The sequence below is a fragment of the Anolis sagrei genome, chromosome 4 (genome assembly GCF_037176765.1).
Source record: "Anolis sagrei isolate rAnoSag1 chromosome 4, rAnoSag1.mat, whole genome shotgun sequence".
Lineage (NCBI taxonomy): Eukaryota > Metazoa > Chordata > Lepidosauria > Squamata > Dactyloidae > Anolis > Anolis sagrei.
In genome coordinates, this window is record NC_090024.1 from 236,523,904 (window position 1) to 236,543,746 (window position 19,843).

General features: G+C 43.8%; 1 protein-coding gene across 1 annotated transcript in view; it reads right to left on the reverse strand.

Moving 5' to 3' along the window:
- Nucleotides 1-19,843, reverse strand: part of LOC132773036 (peroxidasin homolog) — an 80,542-nt gene that overhangs the window by 9,326 nt on the left and 51,373 nt on the right. The window contains exons 12-19 of the mRNA XM_060771936.2: nt 14,943-15,101; nt 14,419-14,531; nt 11,819-11,975; nt 10,207-10,315; nt 8,304-8,461; nt 5,012-6,515; nt 3,404-3,538; nt 1,518-1,726 (exon numbers count right to left, since the gene is read on the reverse strand). Coding sequence (XP_060627919.2) covers nt 1,518-1,726; nt 3,404-3,538; nt 5,012-6,515; nt 8,304-8,461; nt 10,207-10,315; nt 11,819-11,975; nt 14,419-14,531; nt 14,943-15,101 — 2,544 coding nt within the window. The remainder of the gene's footprint in view (nt 1-1,517; nt 1,727-3,403; nt 3,539-5,011; nt 6,516-8,303; nt 8,462-10,206; nt 10,316-11,818; nt 11,976-14,418; nt 14,532-14,942; nt 15,102-19,843) is intronic.

Here is a 19,843-nt window from a genome sequence, read left to right on the forward strand (position 1 = left end):
CTTGTTTGGGTATCAGCCAGCACGTCAACGACTTAAATCAAGAAATATTTTTCTTAGATCTATAGAGGCACTCGCTGCAACACCTCAGCAAGCGAGAGTCCAAAAGTGGCAGGCTCAAACCCAGCACCTCAATCCGTGGGTGATACCAGATGAGGGACTCCCTCCTGGACACACAGAAGACTGGGCGACTTGGAAGGCGCTGAACAGACTGTGCTCTGGCACCACGAGATGCAGAGCCAATCTTAAGAAATGGGGCTACAAAGTTGAATCTACAACATGCGAGTGTGGAGAAGAGCAAACCACAGACCATCTGCTGCAATGCAACCTGAGCCCTGCCACATGCACAATGGAGGACCTTCTTGCGGCAACACCAGAGGCACTCCAAGTGGCCTGATGCTGGACAAAGGACATTTAAACAACTACCAAGTTTGCAAAATTTGTGGGTTGTTTTATCTGTTTGCTTGTTTTGTTCTGTTAGAAATGTTATATAATGGTATGGTTGCTGATGACACGATAAATAAATCAATAAATAAATAAATAAATTTGCAGAAGACAAGCTTGTTCCCACCTGAACCTGGCATCCTTTCAAATATTTAATCATATTATCCTAAATGGTTCTGGCCCAACTTACTTGTTTGAAAGTAACTCTGTCTATGAGCTAGCTAGTGTTAAGATCTGCTGGGGAGGCCCTGCTCTCAATCCCACCCCCATCGTAAGCACGATTGGTGGGGACGAGAGACAGGGCCTTTTCAGTAGTGGCCTCTCAGTTATGGAACTCCCTCCCCAGTGACATCAGACTGGCTTCCTCCTTCCTGGTACTCAGGAAAAAGTTAAAGAACTGCCTTTGCACACAGGTGTTCAAGGAGTAATGCAATATGGAATCCGACTTGAATGTAGCAGCTGGAATAATCACTATGGGACTAGGCAATGGGTTTTTAATTTGTTTTATTGTATTTATATGTTCTAATTGTTTTATAATATGTTTGATAATAAAGCATTGAATCTTGTCATAATCTGTAAGCCACTTACAGATCTGTAAGCAGGCTTGGAACTGGGGGGGGGGGGGCTAAAGCACTGGGAGGGGGTCAAAGCACTGGAAGGGGGGACTACAGGGGGGTTGGACAGGCACATTACAAGTCTAGTAGCATTTTAGCTGTAACAGGTTGCTCAAGTTTGTTGATCCATATAGACTCATTATAGAATCAGAGGGTAGGAACAGACCACAAGAGCCATCTAGTCCAACCCCCTTCTGCCATGCACCATCAAAGCAGATGACCATCCAGTTTCTGTTTTTTTAAAAAAAACTCCAGAGAAAGAGACTCCATCACACTCCATGCCAGCATATCCTATGGCTGAACAGTTCATACAATTTAGGCTTGTACTGCTAACACATTGGCAGCAGCCATTCAGAGCTTGAAGTAAGAGTCCCAGCTCTGTCTAGAAATGCAGGGAATTTGCTTTAAAAACTTGTTCCCTAACACTGCACTACAGCTTGGCATCCTCACCACCACCATTACCTTCACAGCAGTCCTGCCACATGCGTAGATCCACTTCTGGTATATCATCACAGCTCACCATGCCCTGTGGATAGGAGGCAACCCGGAACACATCCTTTGGAAGCTGCTGGATGTGGTCGCTGTTGTCACAGATTATGCGGGCCACGGATGTCTGCCTTATCTGAGTAAGTTGAGCTGGGGTGAACATGCCTGGATTCTCATACCAAAACCTGAAATTTGCAAGCAAGCACATGAGCAACTGGCCAGTTAGCTGCAAACAAGAGAAGAAAGGCCTCTAAGAAAGGCCTCTTAGAGGGAGGACAGCATTACAGATCCACTGAACTCCAGCTGAAATATCTACAAGCCTCGGCTGGTAGGTCTACTCGATACCCAGATGCATTTGGAATCGGTAGTAGGACCCACACTGACAGGGCCGTAGCCAGAAAAAATTTTCGGGGAGGGTTGACTTTTAGGGGGGGGGGGTTGAAAATTTCGGGGAGGGTTGAAAATTTGGGGGGGGGGGGGTTGAAACCTGCCTCCTAGCTCCCGCTGAAGCCAAGAGTACAGCAGGGGGCAGAGCAACCTTCAATAGCCTGCAGCTCCGCCCCTGTCAACCACTTCCACCAAGTCTGGCCTCCTTAATAGAGCATTCAACACACACACCCCCAACTTGGTTGCTTCATTACATCGGCTATTGCTGCAAGTAATGACAGTGTGAATAAATTGTCAATATTTGCTTGAGATAGTGTTTACAGTTCTGGAGGGACTCCTAATTTTTTGCATCTCATAGACTTAGCATGGGGATTGGGTTAACCAGTTAAAACTCATGAGTAAACCAGGTTTTTCAAAAAAATCTGAAACATTTCGGGGGGGGTTGAACCCCTAAAACCACCCCCTCGCTACAGGCCTGCACACCGATGAGGCATAGATAGTAAACAGCCTGGGAGAGGTTAAATAGGGTTTTTTCTTATAGAGAAAGTACAGTTAATCAAAGTCAGGTACCAGTCCATTGAGGACTAGAAAGCCTTGAAGTGTTGTTTGAACCACTGAAGATTTGTTGTTTGTTCCATAATAAAGACTTTGTTGTATCGTTAAAGACTCTAAAGACCATCACTTCAGAAAAATCCCTGAGAATCTCTCTTTGAGGTCCCCTGGCTTCCTGCTGGGCTTAAAGTATATGTCCTATAGAAAAGACAGCTGTAACAGGCCCAGCGTGAGACAGAACAGAAAGGTCTAAAAGCACCCAAAGCAGGTTATAAAATGCCTTGAAGAATAAACAAAATCTTAATCAGATATTACAGTGAACAATGGAAGGAACTCTACAGATGGGGTGCCCCTATTGGGAAGCTTTCATTTCAGCCTTAATACATTAGGTTTTGGATACAGGACAATATGTCTCAAAATACTGTGTTTTAGCACTGCAAATGACCCCTGTGTACCCATGAAAGAAAAGGTCCCCAGGAACCACAGGGAGATCTTCCATGTCTTCTCAGACCTTCCCAACTTTCCACAGATAAAAACTTGGATACACTTGGTCAAGGAACATCAGTCAAGATAATGAAAGGAAGTTAGGAGGAACAACAGCTTTTTGCTTTGGCCTGAGCCTACTGACAAGGGCTCCACTTTGCCCACTGCTCTCCCTGTTGCTGAATGAAGAAAGTGCAAACTACTTTTGCACTTTGAATTCAGTTTGTAGCAACCAAAGTAGCAACCTAGGAAAAGTGGGAAGAGAAGAAAAACACTGAACCTTTTAAAAGAAACTGATAAAATGGCATGACAAAGATGGATCAAATTGTCCTTGCCAAACAGGGATGCATTGGAGGATACATCATCTTGACCCAAGGAATGCCCTTTTTGGATGGAAGCAAGAGAGAGCTTTGGTTATGTGAACCAAAATCCTGGATTACCTGTCTCCATCTCGGAGTCTTCTAAACTGGGTCACTAGCAAACACATGAGAGTTGGCCCAACTCTGGTCCCAGGAACAAGGTCTTCTACCATAAGTGCAGGAAATAGGTCAATGTTTTTGGTAATCCCATATAAACTGCAAGGGAAAGGAAAACGAGATCAGATAGTGGAGTGGGATTTACTGTGTTTCAATCAAGGAGTAGTGATTCTATAGTTATGCCTGATAGTTTTGAGAATTCAGAAGCTCCAGTGTGCAAGAGTCTTTACAGCTGTGCCAGAGTTGAAATAATAGACCAATGGATTCAATTTAATGCAAGAAGTAACACTCCATTCGCATTGTAGGGTTTAACAATCTCTTCTTCAAATCCCATCATGCATTTTGCTCCTAATGCAAATCCCCTAAATGTTATAGAATTGCTAAATACCATTCTTCCATTGTCCTGAAAATCTACAAGTCTACTTTCACTTCCTGATTTAACTTCCTAATAAATCCTGATTAAAGTCCAACAGGAATTTATCTGCAGGGATTGATAATTACTTCGTGAAAGAGATGGGGAATTAAGTCTTCCAGAAGTTTGAGACACCAGTTTCTAGAAGTTTGGGACACTAAGTTCCAGAAGTCAATATGGATGATGATGATGACTATTATTATTGTTGTTGTTGTTGTTATTGTTGTTGTTGTCATTATTATTATTATTATTATTATTATTATTATTATTATTAAATATGTATTTATACCCTGATCTGTTTCCTCCAAAAGGGACTCAAAGTGGCTTAACATAAAAAAAAATGGTAAGAGAGTATGGGAGGTGTTTTCCAAAAGGGCCCAACACTTTATATGTACTCCACTTAAGGGAAGATGGGAGTAAAAATACAGAAAGCCCCCCTCTGGACCACCATCAGAACATAGCAGCGGTAAAAACCTAGAGATTTTCTACCTTACAAAGCAAAGACTTAACATTAGATGGCATAACGTTGCCTATTTTGATTTAAATTAGACAAATGGTGTGACTGCACAGAGTTCCTATAAACTCCTCCACCAGCATTACTGCTCTGATTAGAATTGGTGGTCTTCCACAAATGATTTTTAAATGTTTCCCATTTTGGCACTTTCAGTAAGAAAAAAGCAAACATTTAGAGTGTAGATTTTAGGGTGGGCATTCAAAGTAATCCACAAAGCACTTAGTGTACTCAAATGTGTTGTTCCCCCTAATAGTAAAAGATATCACTTTGTCATAGCATAAATAGGTTCATAAAGGTGTGAGTGGGCCTATGATGTTGGAGGAGTAGTGAATCAATCCCTGGCTTAAATCTAGATGTTTGAGATATTATCAAAGATGCTAAGTCTACTTTGGAAATAGAGCTTGGAATCTAAAATCAGAAGCAGATCCACCACTCCAATGGCATGAAAATCTCCTGCTCTTACAGGGCTCATGTACTGAAGTTTTCCCCAACTTATGGTTTTACCAACTTTCCCATTTCTAGCCTCAGAGCCCTACCACAAATCAGGATGTCTAGATCTAGATTGCTACACAAGAGCCATTTGCAGAAAGCAGGAAAGCTACAACTACTTTTCCCTTCTAGGCACATTTTGGCAAGGCTCGCCTACCTCCTGAGCTTTTCCCTGATCTCCAGGTTCTTAATCTCATTCTTGAGGTCATCGAATTCCTGCGCAGACGTGAGGTTGCAGAAGACTCGGAAATCGTTGTAAGGTGGGATGCCGTGATCACGCCCCCGCTGGATGTTGATGGCTGCCAAGTCCAGTGAGACAGAGTGGGCCATGGAGAAGAGCTTCTCTGTCAGCTCCATGTTCAAGAGTTCAGATGGAACCCGCATTTTCCCAGGGACCCCAAAGAGTCCCCGGAGAAGAGGGTCAATGCCCCCCTCTTGGATGATCCTGAAAGGTGAGAAGAAGGCTTTATGGAGTGGGACATGGCCTTGTCGGATGGGCTGGAATGTTTCATTTAGCCGGTAGAGAAGAGGATTGATGAGGGTGTGGCCAAAACGGAAAGCGGCAGTAGCAAAGGCATTCAGGATGCCCGGGTTGGTATTGGGCTCATAGCCTCTATACTCTCCTAAGATCTTCATGCCAGCTTCCCCAAGTATCTTGGGTAGCCAATGGGAGTAGGTGATGTGCTGCATCTGGGCCCCCACAAATTTGCGTGCTTCGTGGTAGATGGTGTCCCCATCCCAGTGTGGATTCAGAGCCAGGAGCTTTCTGGCCACACGGTTGTGCTCACGAAACCATAGCGTGTGCATGGAGGTCAGGGCCAGCTGCTCGTTGGCCCGGTGGTCACCTGCCAAGAAACATGGCACAGGGCTTTCACTCTCATCCCTCATGCATTCAGTTGGGGGGCCTACCGCAAAGGGAAGGAGGGGTTTACCAGAGCTTGGAACCACTTGGCCTTCCTTGAGGAGCCCCTTCTGGTTGCTGAGGTCCCTGAGTTCCAATGACTCGTGCTCTGTGCTGCCGTAGACATTGGAGGCATCAATGAAAGAGGTGAGGTGGTTGATTTGCTCTCGGGCATAGACAGAGTTCATCAGCAGGGAGGTCATCCCACTGCCACACACAGGACTGGAACGGACAAAGAACATGCAGCGTCCGTTCCTCACCCGTGGGTCGTTCTCTGGAATCATGATGGAGAAGCAAGGAGGGTCATTGGTACACACCTGACTGCAAGACTCTCCATCTGAGAACCGGGCCATGCTGATGGCAGCCACAGTCTGGTCAAGGTCATGGTCCAGGAACTGGCCCCATTGCATCAGCATGTGAGTGAACTGGTCGTCGGGCGTAATGATCTCTGTCCCGATCATAGCAGTGGAGACCAAGCGAGGCAGAGGAAGGGGGAGCTCTCTGGAGTCTTCCACCAAAGAGAAGCCTCTGGGGAGGTTGAAGCCATTCTGGTAGGCTGGCTTGAGCAGGCGTTGGAACGCTGTGAGGGATGCTCCCCACATGGGATGCTGGAGGTTATTACACGAGCCGTCGTGGGTCCGGTACTTCTTGTGAAAGCAGATATTGGAGCAGTTGGGTGTGCGGCGGTGGGCGGAACAGCCGGACAGGTTGCCAATCATGTTGAGGTAGTGAGGAGAGACCAGGTCATTGTAGCGGTAACCTGCAAGATGACTCCCCAAGTATTATTACTGGAGTATTAGAGTCAAAATAAACATTCAATATGTAATTCAATATATTCAATATACAATTCTCTCCCTTCCTTCCACTCCACAGATGTCATACTTGGGTGAAATTATTAACTGCTGATGTTTTATGGGTCTCATAGTTGCCCATAACATATAAGTGTTTGTCTTAAGAACTCAATGTCAAAGCAAAAAAAGGCATTTTAAAAGATATTTTAGACATATTTCTACTTAACATGTAACTGGGTAATATATTAAAATACATCATACTCTATTGCAAACTAGCAATCAAAGACTAGTGCCAGGATGACGAGAACTATGGGATCATTTCTGGAATCCTCAGACACTTTTTAGCCACTTTCCGGAAGAACATAAGTGGGTGTGAGTAATATATTTTCTGGGAATGTAATCCACTACTTTGTTTAACTTCCCTCCTTAGCCTCTTGTGTTTTATGGGTTTCATTACGTGCCCAGAACACAGCTGTTTCTCTTAATATCCACAATTCTAGAGGAAATATATCTAAATTTATAATCAATATCACAAACAGACACCTGCAAGAAGGACAGGAAACAATTTCCAGACAAGAAACAATCAGGGCCAATTAATACTTCCCAACAAAGGATTCCCCCAGGCACGAAGAAGCCAGGTTTTGAAGCTGCAAGTCCATTCAATTCTAATGAAGGTGGCCAATTGCAACATTCACACCTGCCTCAAACAGACAAGAGTTCTTTCTCCCACCCTGGACATTCCACAGATATATTAACCTCACTTGCCTAGTTTCCAACAGACCTCACAACCTCTGAGGATGCCTAACATATATGTGGGGAAAACATCAGGAGAGAATGCTCCTGAAACATGGCCATGCAGCCTGGGAAACTCACAACAACCTAGTGATTCCAGCCATGAAAGCCTTTGACAACACATTAGACACACACACAAAATATCTTCTTCAAATGAATTTGCAGAAGCACCAAATCTAACACCAAACTATATCTCACTCGAATATTTTGTCTGATAAACTCTGCTCACTTTACCTATCCACTTTTGATAATAATTGTATGAGGCAGGAGTAATGCATTTTTTTTGGCTCAGTAGGAATTAGAACCTGGGTCTCTCATCCAGTACCCCACAATAGATTTCAAAATGCCACTTGCTCAACATGAAAGGCACTGCAGACTACTTCAGCCAGAGAAGTCAGCCATAGCAGAGCACCTGATGAACCAGCCTGGACACAGCATATTATTTGAGAACACAGAAATGCTGGACCACTCCAACAACCACCATGTCAGACTACACAGAGAAGCCACTGAAATCCACAAGCATGTGGACAATTTCAACAGAAAGGAAGAAACCATAAAAATGAACAAAATCTGGCTACCAGTATTAAAAAACTCTAAACTTACAACAGCAAAACAGCAGAGAGGAAACAACCAGGCACATCTTAATACCTCTCAACAAAAGATTTTCCCAGGCTCAGCCAGGCCTTCAAATGCTAATGAAGGTGATCAGTTGAAACATTCACACCTAGCTCCAGCAGAGAAGAGCTCTTTGCCCCACCCCAGCCATTTCACAGATATATAAACCCATTGTCCTAATTCCAACAGACCTCACTACCTCTGAGGATGCTTGCCATAGATGCAGGCAAAACGTCAGGAGAAATGCCTCTAGAACATGGCCCTATAGCCCGAAAAAACCCACAAGAACCTAGTGACTCCAGCCATGGAAGCCTTCGACAATACACTTGCTCATTGCTGTTGCTTTCTACCTGTTCCATTCATGTCCACCACCAGCCCCTGCTGCACATGCTCCTGAATCAGCTGCAAGGTCCTCTCAAAGATCTCTCCGGCTCGAGCTGTTTCAATTGTGTACGGGTCCCGTGGATAACGGAAAAGGGCCAGCAATTCATTAGGAGTTTTGGGCCGCCTGTTTGGAGAAGAGAAAAAGTCAGGTTGCCAATGGTGTCAAAGTTTTCCAAATCTTAATACGGTGGCCTCTCTGCTTTTCCAGGAGTTAGGAATGCAGGAGCTCATGAAAGTGGAAAATTTGTTCTCTGTTTCTTCAGAGGATGGAAATAAGTTTAGTTTACTTATTTATTTCATATCAAAAGCATTGCATAAATGAGTATAAAACTGATAAAAATAGGAGCACAGGCGGCTAAATATCTTTTGACCCAAAACGGGCAACAGCAACAGCATTGTCTGTAGCCTCCAACAATTCTTCCTCTGTACATGAGGCAGGGCATAGTGGACAAGCATAGAGATGTGGAGTTGTCTGTTCTGCTCCACAGTCCCATAAGGTGTGGGATTGTTTTAGGTAGTGCCATTTTGCCAGGTTGTCTTTTGTTCTGCCCACTCTACTTCTGAGTCTGTTCAGGGACTTCCAAGTTGCCCATTCTTGGTTTGCACCTGGAGGAAGACCCTCGCGGAGGGCCATCCAGTTGGGATTTCCTGGTCTAGCTGCCCAGAGGGATACCCTTGCTGTTGCTGGGGGGACGCCAAGAGGAGTCGTAGTTCTCTTAAAGCTTTTTCTTGATTTGAGTCTCCCAAGTCTAATGATTTGAAGTTACAGGAGGGCAGTTTTTGACTGAATACTAGAAGGAACCACTTGACAGTGAAAGTGATTTGGTAAAGAAACCAACTGCCTAGAGGTGGTGGGTTTCCTTCTCTAGATGTCTTCAAAAACAGTCTTGATACTCGCCTCCTAGGGATGCTGTATCTGCATTGAGCCAGGAGCTGGACTAGACTGATTCAATTATAGGACTCTATCATTCTGTGATATGATTCTATGAATGGGTCGTAATTCTATGAAAAATCAAGCCTGGACTCTCACTAGAAGCAAAGATAACTAATCTGAAAATATTGTGCTATAGCCACGTCATAACAAGACAATAATGTTGACCCCCACATTCATGGGTTTTGCATTCATAATTTTGATTATTTGTGGATTCAGAGATATTGATGCTTTCAATCACCATCCACTCCTTATTGAAGTCTACCTGTTTGTAAGATATGTGTGTAAAATGGAAGACAGCAGGCAAAAAGGAAGGTTGTCTTACACGTGGACATGCTCAGTCAAGGAAGCGAAACCTCAGTGGGGCCATTGATAACAGAGAGACTTGGATGTTTCTCGTCCATTGAGTTGCCATAAGTCGAAGTCATTACCATAACCAACAAGCAAGATCTACAGAGACACTCACTGGAACACCTCAGCAAGCAAGAGTCCAAAAGTGGCTGGTTCATACCCAGAACCTCAATCAATGGCTGATACCAAATGGGAGACTCCCCCCTGGGCACACAGAAAACTGGGCAACTTGGAAGGCGCTGAACAGACTGCGCTCTGGCACCACGAGATGCAGAGCCAACCTCAAGAAATGGGGCTACAAAGTGGAATCCACAACATGCGAGTGTGGAGAAGAGCAAATTACTGACCACCTGCTGCGATGCAACCTGAGCCCTGCTACATGCACAATGGAGGACCTTCTTATAGTAACACCAGAGGCACTCCAAGTGACCAGTTACTGGTCAAAGGACATTTAATCAACTACCAAGCTTGCAATCTTTGTGGTTTGTTCATTTGTTTGTTTAAAATGCAATACAACTGTATTGCATTTTTTATTGCAATACAACACTTGACACGATAAATAAAATAAAATCAACAAGCAAACTTACTTGCTAAATAGTTCGGTGCGCGTAGAATTGATTGCATGGTCCACGCTGCTGATTGCTTCCTGGATTGAGGTAGCTACAAATGTATCGCCACTTCTGCCGATATTTGTGGCTTTATTTTACCCATTGTGGGGGAAAACAGCAGAAAAAAAGAACATTAGTATTATTGTTCACCTCGAAACAGCAATTAGGCAAAGCTGGTTGTATCCTTATACACCAGGCATGGGCAAACTTCGGCCCTCCAGGTGTTTTGGACTTCAACTCTCACAATTCCTAACAGCCGGTAGGCTGTTAGGAATTGTGGGAGTTTAAGTCCAAAACATCTGGAGGGCCAAAGTTTGCCCATGCCTGTTATACACTAATAATACATATCTAGCTGTTCTGGGCATGTAAGTTTAATTGGCTCAAAATGAAATAATTTTAAGAATTAAACATTGTTGTTTGTTTTGACCTCTTAATTGCTATTCTGTGCACCATATTGTAACTTCTATGGGATAGTGATTTGACCCAGAAGGTGGGAAAACTTAAGGAAGGGATTGTACTTTTTGTAGGGGTTTAGGGTGCAGGGTCCTGGCAAAGTGGAAAATACACATAAAATACAAAAATAACAGGTTTTAGCTGAAATAACACTTCTCTAGGAATCTAGGTTCTCCAACATAACCTTATGGTTAACTTTCATTTTGGATGTTTGTTCAGCTTCCTAATAGACCCAAAGGCCAAAAATTACCAGTTTCCTCACCTCCTGATTTAGCACATTGGCAGAGAAAATCCAACTCTGGCTGTTTCCACACTGCATAAATATAGCAGTTTGATGTCACATCAACAGTCATAGCTCAATGCTATGGAATCATAGAATCAAAGAGTTGGAATAGACATTGGGCCATACATTCCAACCTCCTGCCAAGAAGCAGGAAAATTCAAATCACCCCTGACAAATGGCCATCCAGCCTCTGTTTAAAAGCTTCCAAAGAAGGAGCCTCCACCACACTCTGGAGCAGAGAGTTCCACTGCTGAATGGCTCTCACAGTCAGGAAGTTCTTCCTCATGTTCAAATGGAATCTCCTCTCTTGTAGTTTGAAGCCATTGTTCCGTGTCCTAGTCTCCACGACAGCAGAAAACAAGCTTGCTCCCTCCTCCTTATGACTTCCCTTCACATATTTATCCATGGCTATCATGTCTCCTCTCAGCCTTCTCTTCTGAAGGCTAAACATGCCAAGCTCTTTAAGCTGCTCCTCATGGGGCTTGTTCTCCAGATCCTTATCCTTTTAGTCGCCCTCCTTTGGACATATTCCAGCCTGTTGACATCTCCCTTCAATTGTGGTGCCCAGAATTGGACACAGTGTGATTCCAGGTCTGGTCTGACCAAGGCAGAATAAAGGGGTAGCATGACTTCCCTGGATCTAGACACTAGACTCCTATTTCTGTAGATCAAAATCCTGGGGTTTGTAGCTTGGTGAGATGTTAACACTTCTACGTCAACAACAAAATGCAAATCCCAGGATTCCAGAAGGTGGAGCTATGGCAGTTAAAGTGACATCAAACCGCAATAATTCTACTGTGTGAATGGCCTCTGAATCAAAGCTACAAGACAAATGGAAAAGGAGAATTATCTTACCAATGACTGTCAGCTGCATGGTGCTGGAAGTGAACCCAAAGGTGTTCCTGGCTACACATTCATATTTTCCTTGATCAGCTGTTCCCAGATCTCTGACAGACAGGGTCCCTTCTTGGCTGATGTGAAATTTCCCACTTTCTGTGATCTGAATGCCTTCCTGTTACATAAAGAAAATTTGTTTCAGTTTGGACAAACTCTTTTCTGCTTGCATACAGAGGTCTCCTCTGCATATGCACCAGGATGAGATATTGCATACATGCCAGCTTTTAACAGATGGACATTTGGACGTGTTTGATCAAGCAACTTTATAACATGCATCTACAATGTAGAATTAATCCAGTTTGACACCACTTTAGCTGTGATGGCTCAATGCTATGAAATCTTGGGTTGGTAATCTGGTGAGGCTCCAGTACTCTTTGGCAGAGTCCTTGTCAAACTACAGCTCCCATGATTCCATAGCATTGAGCCATGGCAGTTAAAGTGGCATCAACCAAAATTAATTCTACAAAGTATAAGCATTTGTGAACTGGTTGTTTTTGCATTACATGCATGTGACCACCAGATGGCAGTAACAACACTGCAAAATTCAGGAGGCAGCCAAGGAAAGTCCATTCAGACTATATATAGAATATATTAGCTGATCTGCAAGATGATTTATTTAACATTTCTTCATGCACATTCTTAATAGGTATGTCATTTCATTTTGTTTATTTCTTCTTGCATGCAAGAAGAAACCATTCCAAAAAAAATCTCCCTGTGGCATAAGATTACAAGAAATTCTGTGGATTTAATGTATTGTCAAAGGCTTTCATGGCCGGAATCACTGGGTTGTTGTAGGTTTCTTTGGGCTATATGGCCATGGCCTAGAAGCATTCTCTAATTCTGTGGATTTTTGGTGCATTTTTCAGTGATGTACTACACTTTGGCAAAATACTGTGCAACTGATATGATTCCATAGTTCTGAGTGATGACAGCTAATGTGGTGTCAAACAGTGTAGATACATCCCTAATCATGTCACCATAATCTACCTTTCTCTGTCGCTGAGACATGTCATTTCTTTAAGACTTTCCCTTCCCTTAAGTTGGTTTTTTTTTTACTAACAGTTGAAAGCAACTGTTTTCTATACAAAATCAGACTCAATGAGATTGTGATGAAAGAGAAGTGGGATAGGCAAGTTTTGTTTAGAAGTTAGAGGGACCCTGAACCCTTAGGTTAGATCAGGTGGGTAAAGTACATCCTTTTCTGCATCCCTTGCAATGCTCATGGACCACTGAAGCCCCAGACCTTCTGATGAAAAAAACAAAAACATTAAAAGCAGTCAAATCACCATAAAAGCATGGTGGCTTGACTCCCTGGCCCTATGTAAATTCCAGATTTACATATTGGGATGTTGTGGGATGACTCCTACACTTCCACAGTCATAGAATCATGGAATCAAAGAGTTGGAAGAGACCGCATGGGCCATCCAGTCCAACCCCCTGCCAAGAAGCAGGAATATTGCATTCAAATCACCCCTGACAGATGGCCATCCAGCCTCTGTTTAAAAGCTTCCAAAGAAGGAGCCTCCACCACACTCCAGGGCAGAGAGTTCCACTACTGAACGGCTCTCACAGTCAGGAAGTTCTTCCTCATGTTCAGATGGAATCTCCTTTCTTGTAGTTTGAAGCCATTGCTCCTTGTCCTAGTCTCCACGGAAGCAGAAAACAAGCTTGCTCCCTCCTCCCTGTGGCTTCCTCTCACATATTTATTCATGGCTATCATATCTCCTCTCAGCCTTCTCTTCTTCAGGCTAAACATGCCCAGCTCCTTAAGCCGCTCCTCATAGGGCTTGTTCTCCAGACCCTTGATCATTTTAGTCGCCCTCCTCTGGACACATTCCAGCTTGTCAATATCTCTCTTGAATTGTGGTGCCCAGAATTGGACACAATACTCCAGGTGTGGTCTAACCAAAGTGGAATAGAGGGGTAGCATTACTTCCCTAGATCTAGACACTATGCTCCTATTGATGCAGGCGAAAATCCCATTGGCTTTTTTTGCCGCCACATCATATTGTTGGCTCATGTTTAACTTGTTGTCCACAAGGACTCCAAAATCGTTTTCACGTGTATAGCTTTCAAGCCAGGCGTCCCCCATTCTATATCTTTGCATTTAGTTTTTTCTGCCTAAGTGGAGTATCTTGCATTTGTCACTGTTGAACTTCATTTTGTTAGTTTTGGCCCATCTCTCTAATCTAGTCCCCCATCCTGATACTTTCCAACTGTCCCATTTTGGCAGAGACAGTCTCAATTAATCCTATGTTATCCCACTTTTTCCATTGTTTTTACTGTCCAGGTTTCTCTTTCCTCCTTCCACTTTAGTCCTCAGCTTACTTCTGTTGTTGCAAATTGAGTTCCAACTACAAAACTCTACGAGGAAAGCAGACAAAGATAGAATAAGCTTTCCTAGGATACTCTGACACAAGCAAACTGCTGCAGCTCTTCTATTCCTCCTCGTTAATAACATTTGCCATTTCGGTGTTGCTTGGCCATTTCTCTCCTAGTTTTCATCTGTATAATGTTGGAAGGTATGCAACCAACAGTTAGGTAGTAAACACTCATACCTTGGCCCATGTTATGATGGGTTGTGGATCTCCCTGAGCAGCGCATGGGATCTCAATGTCTTGCCCAGTCTCTGCTACCATATCTTGTGGAGGATGGAGGAACACTGGAATCACTGTTTAGGAGTGAACAAGAAATAGAGTGGGACATGGATTCATACCTCCTTTACTGTGGACAGCAAAGGTTGGGAGAAGATTTCAAGGGACAGACAATACCAAGGGAATGGTTTGTTGTTGTTTAATCGTTCAGTCACTTCTGACTCTTCGTGACCTCATGAACCAGCCCAGGCCAGAGCTCCCTGTCGGTCATGGCCACCCCCAGCTCATTCAAAGTCAAGCCAGTCACTTCAAGGATACCATCTATCCATCTTGCCCTTGGTATGCCAATATAAGTCAGGAATGGGCAAACGTCGGTCCTCCAGGTGTTTTGGACTTCATCTCCTACCAGAGATGGACTTGTGGGAGTTAAAGTCCAAAACACCCAGAGAACCAAAGCTTGCCCATGCTTGATCTATATCCATACATACCTCGTGGAGTCACCCAGAGCTGGACTGGGACGCTCCGGACACCGATTGCGCTGATGGCGTGACACTCGTACTGGCCTTGGTTGTGAAGGGCCACCCGGACTACCCTCAAGGTACCCGTAGCAAGGATACTGTGTCTCCGATCACTTGGCAACGGGCCACCTAAACAGAAAAGTAGTGGGTTCATGAGGTAGCATTCAAATAGTGTTTTTGGCTTCTTGAGAATTTTGTGATGAGATTCCAAAGGAACAATATGCTTCATTTGAAGAAAATTTGCCCACATCCTGAGAGTTAGGAGGCACATGCACTCTTTGAAGGAGAAGGTGAAAACCTCGTAAAAGTCAAATTCCCATGATTCCATAATATTAAGCCATAGCGGTCAAGGTGACATCAAACTGCATCTTGTGGTCGTATCTAACTGCAGCAGAGCTTTCCAAACTGCAACAAATTCTTGTGGTGGATACAGTGTGTAGGTATGTTATGCAAACATAATGAAAAATGACAAAAATCTTGAAAATTATCTTGCAAATCATATATTTAAAATATAAATGAGAGGTTTTCATGAGCTATGTTGTGTCTCCATACATTTCATTATTATATATTGTGTATATGTGTGTATTACTTATAAGGGGCTGGTTTAACATCTGGTTGGCTAGGAAAACTGAATTACTGTGTTGCAAAATGATGCATGTCTAAAAATTGTGTTCTGTGCTATGGTTTACACACTCCGAAACTCGCAAGTGATGCCATTGGCTTGAAGCTGTTCTTGACAATAGCTGAGTCATAACAGAAAAAAACAAAGTTTAAGACCTAGGATTGTGTACTGATTTTTTGGACTAGAATAGTAGGGAAGCAGGGTCTGAATCCCTGTTCACTGATGGGAACCCACTAGGTGCCTTTGAGCAATTCATTCTCTCAACCTCAGAGGAAAGAAATGGCAACCCCACCCCCCTCCGAATAAATGCATATTGTCTAGAAACCCTTAGGTCATCCAGGGAGGTCTGTGCAGGGCTTCAAAAGACTAGTAAGAACATTGGTTTGGAAGGGGATGTCAGAGGGGTCACCAAAGACCATCAGAAAAAACAGTATTTTCTGTTGGTTATGGGGATTCTGTGTGGGAAGTCTGGCCCAATTTTCTCATTGGTGGGGTTCAGAATGCTCTTTGATCAGAGGCGGCCGTAGGTAATTTTCAACGGTAAGCAAACAGTATTTTGGTGCCCCCCCCCCCCCCAACCAATCACTGATATATATATTCTGTTCATCGTGGGAGTTCTGTGTGCCATATTTGGTTCAGTTCCATCATTGGTGGAGTTCAGAATGCTCTTTGATTGTAGTAAACTAGACATCCCAGTAACTACAACTCAAATCCACACAGTCAAAGGCTTTAGAATAGTCAATGAAGCAGAAGTAGATGTTTTTCTGAAACTCCCTGCCTTTCTCCATTATCCAGCGGATATTGGCAATCTGGTCTCTCGTTCCTCTGCCTTTTCTAAACCCAGCTTGAACATCTGGCAACTCTCGCTCCATGTATTGCTGGAGTCTTCCTTGCAGGATCTTGAGCATTACCTTACTGGCATGAGAAATAAGGGCCACTGTACGGAAGTTTGAGCAGTCTTTCGCATTTCCCTTTTTTGGTATGGGGATATAAGTTGATTTTTTCCAGTCTGATGGCCATTCTTGTGTTTTCCATATTTGCTGGCAAATGGCATGCATCACCTTGACAGCATCATCTTTTAAGATTTTAAACAGTTCAGCTGGGATCCCATCATCTCCTGCTGCCTTGTTGTTAGCAATGCTTCTTAAGGCCCATTCAACCTCACTCCTCAGGATGTCTGGTTCTAATTCATTCACCACACCGTCAAAGCTATCCTCGATATTATTATCCTTCCTATACAGATCTTCTGTATAGTCTCGCCACCTTCTCTTGATCTCTTCAGCTTCTGTTAGGTCCCTGCCATCTTTGTTTCTTATCATACCAATTTTTGCCTGAAATTTACCTCCAATGTTTCTAATTTTCTGGAAGAGGTCTCTTGTCCTTCCTATTCTGTTGTCTTCTTCCACTTCCATGCATTGCTTATTTAAAAATAGTTCCTTATCTCTTCTGGCTAACCTCTGGAATTGCGCATTTAACTGGGCATATCTCCCCTTTTCACTGTTTCCTTTTGCTTTCCTCCTTTCTTGGGCTACTTCCAGTGTCTCAGCAGACAACCATTTTGCCTTCTTGGTTTTCTTTTTCTTTGGAACGTACTTTGTTGCCGCCTCCTGAACAATGTCGCGGACTTCTGTCCATAGTTCTTCTGGGACTCTGTTTACTAAATCTAGTCCTTCAAATCTGTTCTTCACTTCCACTGTATATTCGCTAGGAATGTTAGTGAGATCATATCTAACTGGTCTGTGTATTTTCCCTGATCTCTTTAGTTTTATTCTAAATTGGGCAATAAGAAGTTCGTGATCTGAGCTACAGTCAGCCCCAGGTCTTGTTTTCACCGACTGGATGGATGTCCGCCACCTCTGGCTGCAAAGGATGTAGTCAATCTGATTTCGGTGCTGACCGTCTGGTGAGGTCCATGTATAAAGCCGTCTTTTAGGTTGTTGGAAGAGAGTATTCGTTATACACAGCGAGTTTTCCTGGCAAAATTCTATCAGCCTGCGTCCCGCTTCATTTTGTTCTCCCAGACCATGCTTGCCTGTGATCCCAGTTGTCACTTGACTTCCCACCTTGGCATTCCAGTCTCCTGTAATGAAAATAATGTCTCTTTTTGGTGTATTATCCAGTAGGTCCTGCAGATCCTCATAGAACTGATCTACTTCTGCTTCTTCAGCAGCTGTGGTTGGGGCGTATATTTGGATCACTGTGATGTTGAAAGGCTTTCCTTGCACTCGAATTGAGATCATTCTGTCATTTTTTGGGTTGTATCCAAGCACCGCTTTAGCGAATTTCTTATTAATTATGAAGGCTACTCCATTTCTTCGATGTTCCTCTTGTCCGCAGTAGTAGATCTGGTGGTCATCTGATGTGAAGTGGCCCATTCCAGTCCATTTCAGTTCGCTGACCCCCAGAATGTCTATCTTTAGTCTTGACATCTCACCAATAACAACATCCAATTTGCCCTGGCTCATAGATCTTACATTCCAGGTTCCTATGGTGTGTTGATCTTTAGAGCATCGGATTCGTCGTTCGCCTCCAGTACCGTCGGCCGCTAGCCTTCCTTTCGGCTTTGAGCTAGCTGCGTCATCACATCTGGGGCTAGTTGAACTTATCCTCTGCTCCTCCCCAGTAGCATTTTGGCCATCTTCCGACCTGGGAGTCCCATCTTCCAATGGCATACCGACATATCTCTGGTTGTACTGGTCCATTTAGTTTTCATAATAAATTGTGGCAAGTTCTTGGTGGGATGGGCATACCAAGCCACCTTGTCTCTCTCCTGAGGAATCTGTACAAGGACCAAGTAGCAACAGTCAGAACTGACCACGGAACAACAGACTGGTTCAAGATTGGGAAAGGCGTCCGGCAAGGCTGCATACTCTCACCCAACCTTTTTAACTTGTATGCAGAACACATCATGCGATGTGCGGGCCTGGATGAATGCAAAGCTGGGGTGAAAATTGCTGGAAGAAACATTAACAACCTCAGATATGCAGATGACACCACTCTGATGGCCGAAAGCGAGGAGGAGCTGAGGAGCCTTCTAATCAAGGTGAAAGAAGAAAGCGCAAAAGCCGGGTTGCAGCTAAACGTCAAAAAAACCAAGATTATGGCAACAAGAATGATTGACAACTGGAAAATAGAGGGAGAAACCGTGGAGGCCGTGACAGACTTTGTATTTCTAGGTGCAAAGATTACTGCAGATGCAGACTGTGGCCAGGAAATCAGAAGACGCTTACTTCTTGGGAGGAGAGCAATGTCCAGTCTCGATAAAATAGTGAAGAGTAGAGACATCAGATTGGCAACAAAGATCCGCCTAGTCAAAGCCATGGTATTCCCTGTAGTCACCTACGGATGTGAGAGCTGGACCTTAGGGAAGGCTGAGCGAAGGAAGATAGATGCTTTTGAGCTGTGGTGTTGGAGGAAAGTGCTGAGAGTGCCTTGGACTGCGAGAAGATCCAACCAGTCCATCCTCCAGGAAATAAAGCCCGACTGCTCACTGGAGGGAAAGATACTAGAGACAAAGTTGAAGTACTTTGGCCACATCATGAGGAGACAGGAAAGCTTAGAGAAGACAATCATGCTGGGGAAAGTGGAAGGCAAAAGGAAGAGGGGCCGACCAAGGGCAAGATGGATGGATGGCATCCTTGAAGTGACTGGACTGACCTTGAAGGAGCTGGGGGTGGTAACGGCCGACAGGGAGCTCTGGCGTAGGCTGGTCCATGAGGTCACGAAGAGTCGGAGACGACTAAACGAATGAACAACAACAACAACAACACAACTCAAATATGTCAAGGTCTATTTTCCCTCAAGAGCACCCCTGGGCAAAATCAACTATACTGCAAATGCTTACTTTGCGTAATGGTTGAGCTACCCCTGTCTTTGATTGTAGGTGAACTATAAATACATCACCCAAATGTCAAGGTCTATTTTCCCCAAACTCCACCAGTACACAGTACTTTCTTGATATAGGTGAACTACAACTCCAGAACTTAAGGTCAATGCCCACCAAACCCTTGGCCATGGGAGTCCTATGTGCCAAGTTTGGTTCAATTTCATCGTTGGTAGAGTTCCGAATGCTCTTTAATTGTATGTTAACTATAAATCCCAGCAACTACAACTCCTAAATGAAAATATCAATCCCCCCCAACCCCATCAGTATTCAAATTTGGGAGTATTGGGTATTTGTGCCAAATTTGGTCCAGTGAATGAAAATACATCCTGCATATCAGACATTTACATTACGATTCATAACAAT